Source organism: Anoplophora glabripennis, unplaced genomic scaffold, assembly GCF_000390285.2.
Source record: "Anoplophora glabripennis isolate ALB-LARVAE unplaced genomic scaffold, Agla_2.0 scaffold47, whole genome shotgun sequence".
Lineage (NCBI taxonomy): Eukaryota > Metazoa > Arthropoda > Insecta > Coleoptera > Cerambycidae > Anoplophora > Anoplophora glabripennis.
This window is the reverse complement of record NW_019416342.1, coordinates 212,988-226,180: the sequence shown is the minus strand read 5'-3', so window position 1 is coordinate 226,180 and position 13,193 is coordinate 212,988. Positions and strand designations below refer to the sequence as shown.

At 31.2% G+C, this 13,193-nt stretch overlaps 1 protein-coding gene across 1 annotated transcript; it reads left to right on the top strand.

Moving 5' to 3' along the window:
* Positions 1-411: 411 nt before the first annotated feature.
* LOC108906455 (UHRF1-binding protein 1-like) lies at positions 412-12,898 on the top strand. Its single transcript, XM_018709705.2, has 20 exons — positions 412-659; positions 714-915; positions 1,932-2,126; positions 2,214-2,439; positions 2,490-2,656; positions 2,707-2,866; positions 2,920-3,018; positions 3,068-3,216; positions 3,308-3,497; positions 4,478-4,570; positions 4,636-4,817; positions 5,814-6,110; positions 6,164-6,529; positions 6,628-6,784; positions 6,943-7,158; positions 7,227-7,525; positions 7,590-7,724; positions 9,761-10,039; positions 10,933-11,119; positions 11,178-12,898. Exons 1-20 carry the CDS (start codon positions 616-618, stop codon positions 11,456-11,458), a joined length of 3,924 nt encoding a protein of 1,307 aa, XP_018565221.1. The 5' UTR covers positions 412-615; the 3' UTR covers positions 11,459-12,898.
* The last annotated feature ends 295 nt before the right edge of the window (positions 12,899-13,193 follow it).

The window sequence follows — 13,193 nt, the reverse complement described above, 5'->3', positions numbered from 1 at the left end:
TACAAAAATATAATTTTAATAATTAATAACTAAAAAAAAGTTATGTATTTCAAACATTTCTATTTCCCTTTTTATTCACATCAAAATCCCTAAACAGTCGACCTTTTGTTTTCTTCTTCTTCTTCTTTAAGCTTGTCTGCTTGTCTCTCACTTTTGGGATCGTCATTAGCGTTTTATGTTTTTTTTCCAATAGATATGTGCCATATATTTATATGTACTACTATGCATATATTTAATGAATTTATGGTTGATATAACAATGGCAAACGTATGCTATTACACGAACTACTATAAATGGAACATTTGAACTATTTGCAATTATTTCATAGTTTGCATGTCTGCATATTGGGTTGGTGTTGGTACCGTTGAATGTTGACAACTTTGACAAGACAACATAACTTGACAACTTGACAGTGACTTGACAGCTGGAGAAATAGCAACGATCAGACAAATAAATTGCTGCAATCGGAATTGAAATGTCACAAAGTGGAAGTTCTGTTTAAACTTTTACTTTGCGAAGTTTTTTGAGAAATGACTAACATCTAAACTTATTCTAGTCATGTAAATAGCTATAAACTGACTATTAGCATAGCGTAGATAAAAAAAAATTCGTAAGATGGTGTCCATTATAAAAAATCAGTTGTTGAAACATTTATCTAGGTAAGTTTATCTTAATGTTATTCTAAGCTCCAATTTTATATTTGAAATTTGTAGGTTTACCAAAAATCTGTCTGCAGATAAAATAAACTTAAGTACTTTTAAAGGAGAAGGTGAATTATCGAATTTAGAATTAAATGAAATTGTCTTAACCGATTTATTAGAATTGCCTTCATGGTTACGATTAACCAAAGCGTGGTGCAATAAAGTTTCATTCAGAATCCCATGGACGAAGTTAAAAAGTGTTCCAATTATCTTGGTAAGTAAAATATTTATTTTAAATCTGACTAATTTTTCAACATATTTTTTTTTGATTTGTCAATGCCTTTTGTGAGAATTTACAGTCAGTAAGGAATCTGTTAATCAAAATATATGGTTAATGATATAGAAAATTTGTACCCTACTTGGTTTTGTATCATTTTTTCATAGAAATTTTGCCCATTTCATTGGCGATTAATGGGTATGAAGGGTGTGAATTATAATTGAACTTTGGTTTAAGTATCATCTTTACGAACACATGCATTATACAGGTACAAGTGTACACATTTATAATTAAACATAGCAATGAGTAAACAAGAAATAAAAATACATTTAATGCAATAAGTATGTAGGTACTTATTCAAGGGGTTTAATTTTGGGTACGATTCTGATGCAGTTATGTTCTTAACCTTGAATATATTTTATTCTGAATAAAATGTGGAATAAATAATTCACTGAAATAATGTTAATTAAATGTTCATCAAAATTCTTGATTTTGGTTGAGAACAAGTTTAAAAGCCAGTTTTGTGAGGTAAATAAATAAAATCAATTTATTTACCATCACTGATAATATTATCATAGAAATACACAAATCTAAAATTTTTCAAGAAATATGTTTCGATATTTTAGTTTTTATTCTGTTTAGAAAAATGTATTTATTTTTATATATTAATAATTGTTGTCTTTTCATTGTTTTTAAGAGATTATTGAACACGTGTGTTTCAAAAGTAAAATAATATCAAAATAAAATTTAAATAATTATAAATACAATTAAAATTTAAAATTGTGAAAAATAATAAAATTCATAAATCAGTTAATTTCAAATCTCAATGTAAACTGCTCTTATTGTATTTTTTTACTTTGCAATTTTGTTTGAAATGTTTCTGTCATAAATATTCTTTATGTGAACATAGAAATTATCTCCAGTACTGTTTTTTTTTATGTATGTAGTATATATTGTAAAATCATGATTTTTTTTTTATATTATGCTTTAATAAACTAAGATTTTGTTTTTAGAGTTTAGATGAAGTAAATATAACAGTAGAGACATGTGAGGAGCTTCGGTCTATGTCCGCTCAAGGAGGTTTGTCTTCATATGCCGCTGTACCAGGGAAGTACAGCTTTATTCATAAAGTCATAGATGGCATTACGGTTACAGTGAATACTGTTAATATATTATTTAATAGTCCTGCATTTATAGCTTCTGTTCAAGTATGTATAATTATTAAATATTGATTTACCCATATAAACTATATTTACAATTTACTATTAAATAAACATGGAAATATTCTTTGTTAGATATCAAGAATAGTGGTAGAATCAAAGAGTCCAAAATTTGCAAAATCTGAATTACGAATGACTCGTTTAAAAAATCCCGAAAAGGGTCAGCTGTTGATTTTTAAAGAGTTAGAATGGCAGACTGTTAGAATTGAGGCTAAATCAACAAAGGACAAAAATTTAACACCCTTGAGGCTTTTAACTAACCAAGCTAGATGTAGGATCGTTATTAAAAAAAGACTCTCAGGTATTATTAATGATTTCATCTAAATGTTTCGCTCTTTAAAATGTTTTTAGACTGTTTCATACTCGGTTCAAGACTGGTTATTATATTAGATGATTTATTATGGGTTCTAACAGACTCGCAATTGAAAGCAGCCCTGCATTTCTTGGATTCCCTGTCAGATCTTGTGCAAAAAGCCACTCAGATAACAAGAAAAACCAAAGCTGCTAGGAAACTGGAGGTAAGGAATTATCCTATTGTATCCTGAATTTTATAGATTTGTTTCTGTAGGAATTGCCAGAATATCAAGCTCAATTGGCTCAGGAAGCCCGACAGAGTGATGCGGGTAACAAATCATCTTCTAGAGTATTTGCTACTTACGACGTTGTGGAAACTTCGTACCATTTTCTTTCCAATCAGATAGTTTTACACTTGTGTGATGATCAGGGCTGTAAGTATGGATACTTTGACATTTTATACAACATGAGAATGAAATTTTTTCAGTGGGACGATCCTCCCATCCTAACTTGAAAGATGGAGGAGCTCTTCAGATAAGTGTCAAGAGATTTCAAGTTGATTACTATCCATATCATTTAGCAAAAGGTAATTTAAAACATGTGAGAATTCAATGTATACATACTGTTCTATACAGGTAATAGGAAACATTGGCCACGTTACAATGCAAGTTCTGTCCCGCATTCTATGTGGCAGGATCAAGCGTTGAACGCCTTTAAAACAAAATTCGTGGATCTCATAGATAAAAGTAAACTCCAGCACACACCTCTATCTAGGGTACCAAAGGTATATATCAAATTATATATTTTTACTTTTGCCTGAACAAAAAAAATTGTATTAGAAACTAAAATTTTGTTCTGTGATTTTTTAATCGTAGCAAGATGATGCAGTGCCAGTGCCTGAATCGAAGAAACCTTTGAGTCCAAATCAGAAGGAAATAAAAAGAAAAATAGAGAATCAGTTTGCAAAGCTAATGACCACTTGTATTATAATAAGGATAGAGGATTTCACTCTGTTTAAAGTTACCACTTCGGGAAAAAAACAGTCTCTAAAAGAATTTATTTGTGGTAAGTTTGTTTCGGTGTTATGTAATATTTGATTTACATTCTGTAGAATCATTGACATAAATTTAGCTTCAAATTTGAATTTTCTCTAGTTAGAGTTGCACAAAACTCCGTTCCAAGAAATTTAAGAAAAAAACTATTTTAACATGTAAAATAAAAATTTTTGTAAATATATGAATAGTGGTATAAAATTGTAATTTGTGTTAGTGATAGTATTATACAGGGTGTGCTTGTATTGTGACATATAGTGTTTACATTGAAATTAAATAATTTGGTTCAACCATTTAGATTTGCTCATAAAAATTTTGTTTATGTAAATGTACATTACAATTACAAAAGATTTTTTCTGAAAATACAACTCGTATTTGATCTAGTTAGTACAACACCCTGTACAATATAGGTTTTAAGCATTTTTAATGTGTTTGAGTAGTGTAAGTTACTAACACAACTTTATTTGGTAGCTCAACATAAAAGGAGAGATAAAAATTATACATCAGGTACAATATTTTTGAGAATTTTAAGTAGTTTTGGTGGTAGTGTATGGTTGAGTATCATACTGGTTGTGGTTCAATTTGTACTTTTCCTTTGTCGTGTTACATGCAAATAGAACTTTTCGTTTTATTATATATGCATATGTACATGAAGAGGTGTACTTTTTCAGAATGCATATCTATATCGTGACCTTAAAATAAATTGTTCATATTCTCTATGATCTAATACGAAACTTGGATATTTTTGAAAATATAAATATTTAGATTTTTATTTTGGTAGATCGAAGTAATTAATGAAGGTTTATATTGGAAAAATGCACCTTTTCTTTAGGCAAACAAGTTTAAAAAGGTATATAATTTTGCGTTTTGTTTTTCCTTATAATTGTCTAATAACAAAGTTGTCTGAAATATATTTTATTGCAAATATTTCTTTCTACTTTAATTATGGCAGAATACGTATAACTTTCTGACAAACTATAAATTTGTTTCTAGGCGATCGAGGACATATGATGTTACCAAAAGATGCAAGTATCGTTCATGCTGAATTTATATATTATTATTATCCCAACGACTTCCCTTTTCCTTGTAAGTATTATTTTTGGAGTATAATCTAACAAACATTAAAATAAAAATTTAATTTCATATTTCAGTGCCTCCTCCAAAATTTTATGTCCAATTAAATCCTATTTTGATAGTTTTCGACGTAGATAGTTGCCTCTGGTTAAATTCATTTGGTTTAAACTTGTACCAGTCTCTGATAGATTCCAAAAATGATGTTCAAGCTTCCAATTTTACTTATGTAGATGTGAAAATTGAGGCAATTCTTCCTAGGGTAAGAATTTAAAACTAGAATGTTCAGCTTAAGTATCGTTAGTATTTATATTACCAAAAGGTGATGATTTGATACTTAAATAGATTATTGAAAATTACTTCTACAATTGATTTGTTAATTTTGAAACCAAAAATAAGGAAAATGATAGAGATGGGCACTTTTTGGAGAAATGTGTTATGGACATGTCGGGAAAAGTACTTTTGACTGAATCTAATAAGACACCTATGAGTGACGTCAAATTTTCACAGGTCACTGCTTGAGGATACACAAAGCAAAATATCACTTTTATTCTAATGAATGTGTCTGTATATTTTACTTATTACCTACCTTTAGATTTTTTTATAAACTGGTTTCTAATTCTCCCCAGACAGCCAATACACTTACTTAAATGTTTTTCCATCCTACTGGAATTGTTAAAAATAGTTTTTGAGCATAAGTTACATTTATAATGATTTTCACTCAATTCAGAAAAATATAACCAAACTGTTGATTTTGACGTCATACTTCATTATTTATAAACTATTTGTATATTAAATATTAAATTAAGAATCAACTGATTACTATTTACTAATCGTTAACTTTGCAAAAAATAATAAAATATTGACATATAAGAGGTTATATTTTTAAAATGTTAGTTTCAGTTAAACAATTACCAACAAAATTATAAGAAAATAGCTAAATATCTTTAATTTTAAATGTACCAACCTCAAAAAATTTTTGCGGGAATTATGAATGCAACAAGTAATTTCGCTCATGCGCATACAACTTCAATCTTGAAAAGTGTTCGCAGGACATGTCCACTTTTCACGACATGTCCAACTGACGAACTGACATGATCGCGCCACATCTCTATAAAATAATAACAATTCCCGCCATAGTTCAGTCTTTGTATATATATAGAGAAGAAAAATTTAAAATATGTTTTATATATATTTTTTGTTAATTTCAAATAAAGCGACATTAAAGACCACCCCGTATTTTGTAACATTTTTCCAGGTAAACTTTGAAAGTGCTGTCGACCACCCAACCCAGAGAGACAGACCAAAGTGTCTTAGCTTCCAAGTAACTAGAGCCACGATAACAAATGTTCGTAGCCTAGAACAGTCCTCCAGAGCTGACCTTGCCAAGTGCGTTGACTCTTTCCATATGGGCTCCCTATTTTTCGGATCCGACTTTCCCTCTAAACCCAGTGATTTTTATATAGTTACTCAGAAATTCCTCGATCACATTGCTGCAAGTGATAATATCCGTAATGTGCCTAATCAATTAGACATATCTTCATTAGATGCTCTGGTATGTATCGAAGCACATATTTTATAAGTTCATCAAGGTTAGTCCCGTTGCAGATAGAACAATTTAGTCGTGAAATGCTATGGATAGATGCGAAAGATGTGTGGTGTATCAATCTAGATCCCGTGTGGGGCGATTTTCACGGTGTTAGGGCAGTCGGCGTGAATAAACCTGTACCGTTCCTAGATGCCATTCCAGTAACGATTTGGCTTCATACGCACTTGGATCCTAACTCCACTCTAAAGCCAAACGATTTGGGAACACCTGGCACGATCAATGCCGACATTCACGCCCTAGCCCATATTTCCCATCTCGTCAGTGTTCAAATAAACCATTATCAGTATCTGTTCTTACTAAGGCTAGTTGAAGATATTTCTGAGATGGCTACCTTTTTATCGATGGATTCCGACCGGATTTTAAAGGTTAGATGTGAAAAGTCTGTTAATGAAATAGGGTCGTTTACATTTATTCATTTATTTATTTTATTTTATTAATTATTATTTCATTATTATGTCACTAGGTTGAAAGTAATAGTTCAATTGCGATAGGAGCATTAATACCTTCCGTGGAGGTAACACTAGTAATGCCGTCCCAATGTCCCGGAAAAGAGTCTTCAGGTGAAGATGTTGAGTCTTTTGTTCCAGATTCTTCCAGTATCGCTGATGATGTGCCTGTGGGTAAGTAAACCATGAACATATTAACAAAATAATAACAGATAATTTACCTGCTGGATAATAATATGCGGCCACTTCTCCCGCACAAGTCATCGACTTCCTGGCTAATTTTTGTGATTAAAATGAATTATTATTATTATTATTATAAATAATGTATTTAGGATCGACGGCTACAGTTTGGCAGAACAGTATATCGGCTATACAAGAATCCGAGTCCTGGTTGGCCAATGGTTCTGGTAAGCCCTTGGAAATATCGTCAAGTTACTCGATGGACTTTGCACCTCAACAAAAAGATATGAAGTCTCTTTCAAAAACAGCAAATTCGCCTCTTCAGCCACAGTTAGGAAATATCAATTTACCAAATAATTTCAATGCAGGTAAATCCAAGACCTCAAATGCTAACATGCTACAAATTTTTTTAAAATGTAACATTTGTTTGTTGTAGGGTTTACTTCCATGAAAAAAGGATTCAGTAATTTAATGTCTTCTCTCGATAGCGCGTTGAAGCCGAGTCCTGACGATGCGAGCGACACGATTTCCATAAGAAGCGACGCCTCAAGTGATTCAGAATTTCTTTTAATAAATTGTGAGGTGGACATGCCGGGAATTGATCTGATGTTTGTCGTTAACGAATTTACATATGAACAAGTGAGTGTTGAGGAGGCGGCAGAGGTAATTGAGGAGGAAAGTACGTTGTCCACGAGTGAACATTCAATGGCCAGTAGTTGCAGGAGGAAAGATTTGGTGAGTAGTAATATTGTCAGATGAATTTTGCAGTTATTGCTCTAAATGTAAATTTTTGTTTTAGATATCTGTTTCCACATTTAAACTGAATAAAGTGGAATTTCTTCAGCAGTCATTGGGTTATTCTTCTTCCATAAAGGTACAGGTTGGTGCGGTGTCGAATGAAGATTGCTCGTCCATTCCATGGGACGAATTCCAGGTATGTATTTTTTTTCCATTACGTTAAAATATTTGAGTCGGAAGAATTATTTTTGTTGTATATATTTTATTACGATAAATTTTTTTATTTGCTTTTCAGTTTGACTTTGATATACAATTTTAAACTTACATTATTTTCTAACAATTTTTCCAAATTTCATTTGACATTTATAGCAACACATTTTTTTACTTATGTATTTTAAAAGTTTTCGTAATACAGAAAGCTCTTAAAGTTATAAACCATAACAGTTAAGTTTTCAAACGGAAATAAAAATAATTTCAAATTATTTTTATTAACGATTTTGAAAATTATATGGAGAAATTTGATATTATCTCTACAAGAAATATAAAAATAATAAATAATAAAATGACATGAGCAGAAAGAATTACAATCACTTTTTCTTGAATTTAAACTTTTTATTACAAACTACTCTTTTCACATATTTTCTCATGTTTTTTTTGCATGCATCTGAATGTTTTGTGTCACACAGGCCAAAAAGGTATTGATTTAATATTTTACATTTTGTGCATTGTGCATTGCATGTTTTAAAGGCAAATTTAAAAAAAATACATATTATTTTAAAAGCCTCGTAAAATATGCAAGCTCTATTTTCAATATTAGCAATTTGTTAGTAAATTTTTTAATCAGTAATCCTTTTTCAAAAATAAGTGACGAACGGTAAGTTTAGATATATTACAGGTTTTGCTTTCCACTGATTTTTTTCTGCATGAGTTTTTGAATGGCTAGCAGCTTTGTAGAGTATATATATATATATGAGTTTATACATACAAATATTAATAGAAAATAGAATTTGGGTAATATATGTTCAAGCAATAGATATTGTAGAATTAAGAACTAATTTTTAGACCTAGAAAATAAACAAAAATGATTTAAGAAGCAACATACCATGTATTTCTTTTAATAGGTCATTATTGCAACATATGAATAAAAAAATCAGAGAGTAAAAAGATTTAAGTGCAGAATAGACAACCAAACAGAATAATTTATTAAGAAATTCCCTTTGAAAAGAACGGTGTGTTGTTTATGGCGTAAGTTGGCAGTCAACTTTTATGTTGATATTAATACGTGTTATAGTCTTTCTGAAGTCAGTTGAACATGTAAAAAAACGCCTGGCAATAAAATTTAATTTAATGAGTTTCATAGGCGTCCCTAAATAAGTTTTCTGATAAAGGTAAAAAATTATAATAATTTGTATGTAATGTGCAGAAAATTTTTATTATATGTTCATTTGGCCAACATATTTTAATTATTTATGTCCTCAAACAGTTTTATTATATTGATGGTAAATTTCGTTTTGTTCCGTTTCAAAAGGTCTCCAAAATGCCATGTTGTAATAATATTATTTCTCCCTTTCGCAATTGTAATATCAATGATTAATAGAAGGTGTCTATAATAAATTAAAATTACCTTAATCACACCAAATTCCACATTGCTGCACTGCACTGCTGGGCAATTTGTCGATCACTTGTCAACGGGTGAGATTTATTGCCCAGTGGCCCAATGCGACTGTATTTGTATTTCGTTTGCCCGCACTCGCATTCTTCAACTGGGCGTATACGTTTCTACCACCTCCACCTGTATATGGGGTATGGCTAAATAAATATGGGAACAAGTTTTTCAAATATTTCAGTGCCGAGTTGCTGCGTCAGCGACTGAATCTAGTACATACTGTCATTTTCTAGGTTCTTCAATTGATATCGGAAATACTATACTATATTTAGCGTCTCTATACGATAACATACATGATGGTCCATCTACAAGGGGTAGTTTCACGAAAACGGAAATTGCCACTAAGTATCAGTAGCTCGCAGATATCATTTAGGCTCCATTTCATGCATATGTTTATCGTCGGCTCACTAATCAGACTATTGCCACTGCATAAGCTGAATACTGTCTGCAGATCAGCGCACTAATAACGTCTGTTTGTAAATGAACTACAACCTGATTCTGGTGTTTATTTAAAGCTCGCTAATCATTTTTTTCATAGATGGATTTTATTCTCTTTTATTCCGCAGAGCAAATTTAGCACGAGATCCCGAGCGTGGGCGGAAAACCCAACCCATACCGCAGCAAGTTCTAAAGTAAAACTTCGGTTAGACCATACCTTAATGCTACCCAGTTCAAAATCGATGCTGGAATTAGATTTCACCAACAGAGAGAATCTTATGAGACTTTTTAGGGACATGCTCATCGTGGAAGTTCGTGATTTGGCCTTGACGATGAATATGAGTACAGTAACGGGACTGGCGGATTTGATAGAGGATGAGATTATTCCAGTGCCAATTCCTATGCAGGTGGGTAAATAACGAGATTTGCCTTAAAATTTTGTGAAAATATGAGGAACATTTCTATTAAGGACATAGTTGGAATCAATTTATTAGGAATGTTCCTGTCAAGGACAAAGCAAAGCAGTAACTAAAAGCAGTTAGCAGCCTTCTTTAATGGAAAATTCAGTTACTGGAACATACTCGTTACATATTTTACGAAAAATTATATATTTTCCAGCCTGATTTCCGCTTTCATGCCGATTCGTTAGCCAGTCGTTGCTTGCTGTGGTATGATTAAATAAGCTGTGTTATCCTGATCGTCTCTTATCTTTGTCTTACATGAAAGCTAAATCTGATAATTATTTAGAAGGCTTTGCGAGTTTCCATCATAGATAACTATAGTATAAGCTTGAGCTGCCGTAACTGACTGCTTTACAATGACCAGCATTTTGTACACATAAAAACCAACAAATTTAAATTTATGCCCATAATAAACAAACATACAGAAAATAGGCAATACAGCTTTAACTTTATTATTATTTATAGACCATTAAACCACTATTTATTTATTTATTTAGAGTACATCCAAGAAAACTATTTTTTTTTTCTTAGCAGAAACTGCGACTGCCGGATTTGTTCTCGGTTAAAGAACGCTGCTCTTCTCATTTGAACAAACACCTTGTTCTTGATTTATTCCTCTTTATCTGTCCTCAATCTGTTAATTCTTAGCCTTATTCCTAAAAATGGCTTTTATTGACACGTTCAGACTGAATTGTTTGATTCGTCACTGCGTTCTTTGTAATGAACTTCCCTGTTTAGAAGTACTTAGATTTAGTAAAGACACTCAATCAATCAAGTCATGAAAAATGTACGTCTCGTCACAATCGCAACACTTGTAGTGATAAATATGTATATCCTAGGTATCAATTGAAAATGTCCAAATACGTTTGAATGAAGATCGTCCTCCTGTAAATATAACCTCCCCGGGGCCTGTGCCCATAGATCTGAATGTCACCCAACTTTACATAGTAAGAAACGAAGACGGAGTTTTCAATATAGAACCACTTAAAACTACAAGCACTTCTTCTACTTCATCTCTCGTAGCAGGTAGATATTGCAAGTGTTTCTTATATTAAACATATTAATATTGTGTTCAATCGTTCAGTTCAAGAAACGGAGCAACATTCAAAACTCAACAGGCAGCTGTCGGCAGATAACGAGGAGTTGAAGAGGCGCCTTCAAGCCTTCGAGAGAATCTCGGAGGAGAATCGTTTGTTACGTAAAACTAAAGAGGAGACGGATATCCTCCGTTCTTGCCTCAAGACTTCCCAGGACGAAGTGATTCGACTTTTGGATGAGAAGAAAAAGTTACTGGATGAAATCAAGGAAATGCAAGACCAAATGTCTGCGGATCGAGGTTGGCAGTGGAACAGTAGTAAGAGATAGCAATGTTGTTTTGACTGCACAAACTGCTGTAGTAACATTAAACGTACGCAGTAGTTAGGCGGTCGTTTGTTTTATTTTTTAAGCTGATATTTAGGTTGCGTTTAGGCTAAAGCTAGTATGAAGTTTTTTATGAAATTATTCCGAGTCTCAAAGTGCAAATTTAAACTTGTAGTGCTCCTAGAACTTGACAATAATTGCTTTATTTTAGTCGCTTTGGTGTCTAGCTTGTTTTCTGTTATTGTACTATATCCTAATATATTCTTGTTCTCTCTTCTTCTAGCTTCACCAGGCTTTTGTGACTAGTTGATTAGTTTCAAATCAGATTTTGCCTATTGCTGGGGGAGTGGCAATTTCCTTAACTTTTTTATGCAAATGACTTTTTTTTTTCTTTAAATAGTCCTACTGTTTTATATGATATATAAAAATATGTTGCAGTATAACATATTATTCAACTTATTGTACATATAAGAGATATTTATATTTTTCTTTTTAACGATCAGACAAAAATTACATATTACAAATGCTGAACTTTAAATCAAGGCCAATTTTTCTCATGTAGCATTAGTTTGAACGCAACCAAACGTAGTTTTATATGAGTCGCAGTAATAGTCTACAGTTAAGCAGAGCTTATTTTTCACAATGAAACTTGTAAATGGAAATTTTCAAAAAATTCATGTGTTAAAAATGCCAAAATGACAACATAAAGTATTTTAATCAAATTACAAAAATTTAAGTAATTAGAGAATATATTTTTTTTGTTTATACTAAATATTTGTAATGTAATACTTTTTGAGAAATTTTTTCAAGAATCTCTTTGCTTCTCTAGATTATTCTATTGCGAAGATTTATTACATATATACCTATTTTTCTTAAATATTGGGATTATAGACATGATTAATTTCTAGCGGGAAAATATTTTTATACATTTCTTAAATCACCATTTTATTGGAAAAAAATGTCTTACTTAATGTATATTCTGGAGATGTTGATTTTCTACCAATTTAAATAGTAAATTTTTAAAAGTAACTCGAAGAATGTGCTATATTTATGTTAAGTGACCACAAACATAAATTATTTCAGTCAATAATTTTTTTAGAGATGGGCACTTTTCAGAAAAGTGTTACAGACATGTCTGTTAGGCATGTCGATGAAAAGTCCGGACATGTCGGGAAAAGTATTTATGACCTTGAATCTAATAAGACACCTATAAGTGACGTCATGTTTTCACAGGTTACTGCATGAGGGTACACAAAGCAAAATATTACTTTTATTCTAATGAATATGTGTCGATATATTTTACTTATTATCTACCTTTAGACTTTTTTATAAACTGGTTCCTAACTTTCCCCGGACAGCCAGTACACTTATTCAAATGTTTTTCTATGCTACTGGAATTCTTAAAAATTGTTTTTGAGCAGAAGTTATATTTAAAATGATTTTTACTCAATTCAGAAAAATATATATAACCAAACTGTTGATTTTGGCGTCGTACTTCATTTATAAACTATTTGTGTATTAAATATTAAATTAAGAATCAACTGTTTACTAATCGTTAACTTTGCCAAAAATAATAAAATATGGATATATAAAAGAGGTTATATTTTTAAAATGTCAGTTTCAGTTAAACAATTACCAACAAAATTACACTAAAATAGCTAAATATCCACATACTTCTATCCGATAGAAGTACATATGTGTAAATATCTAATTTTACATGTACCAACCTCAAAAAATT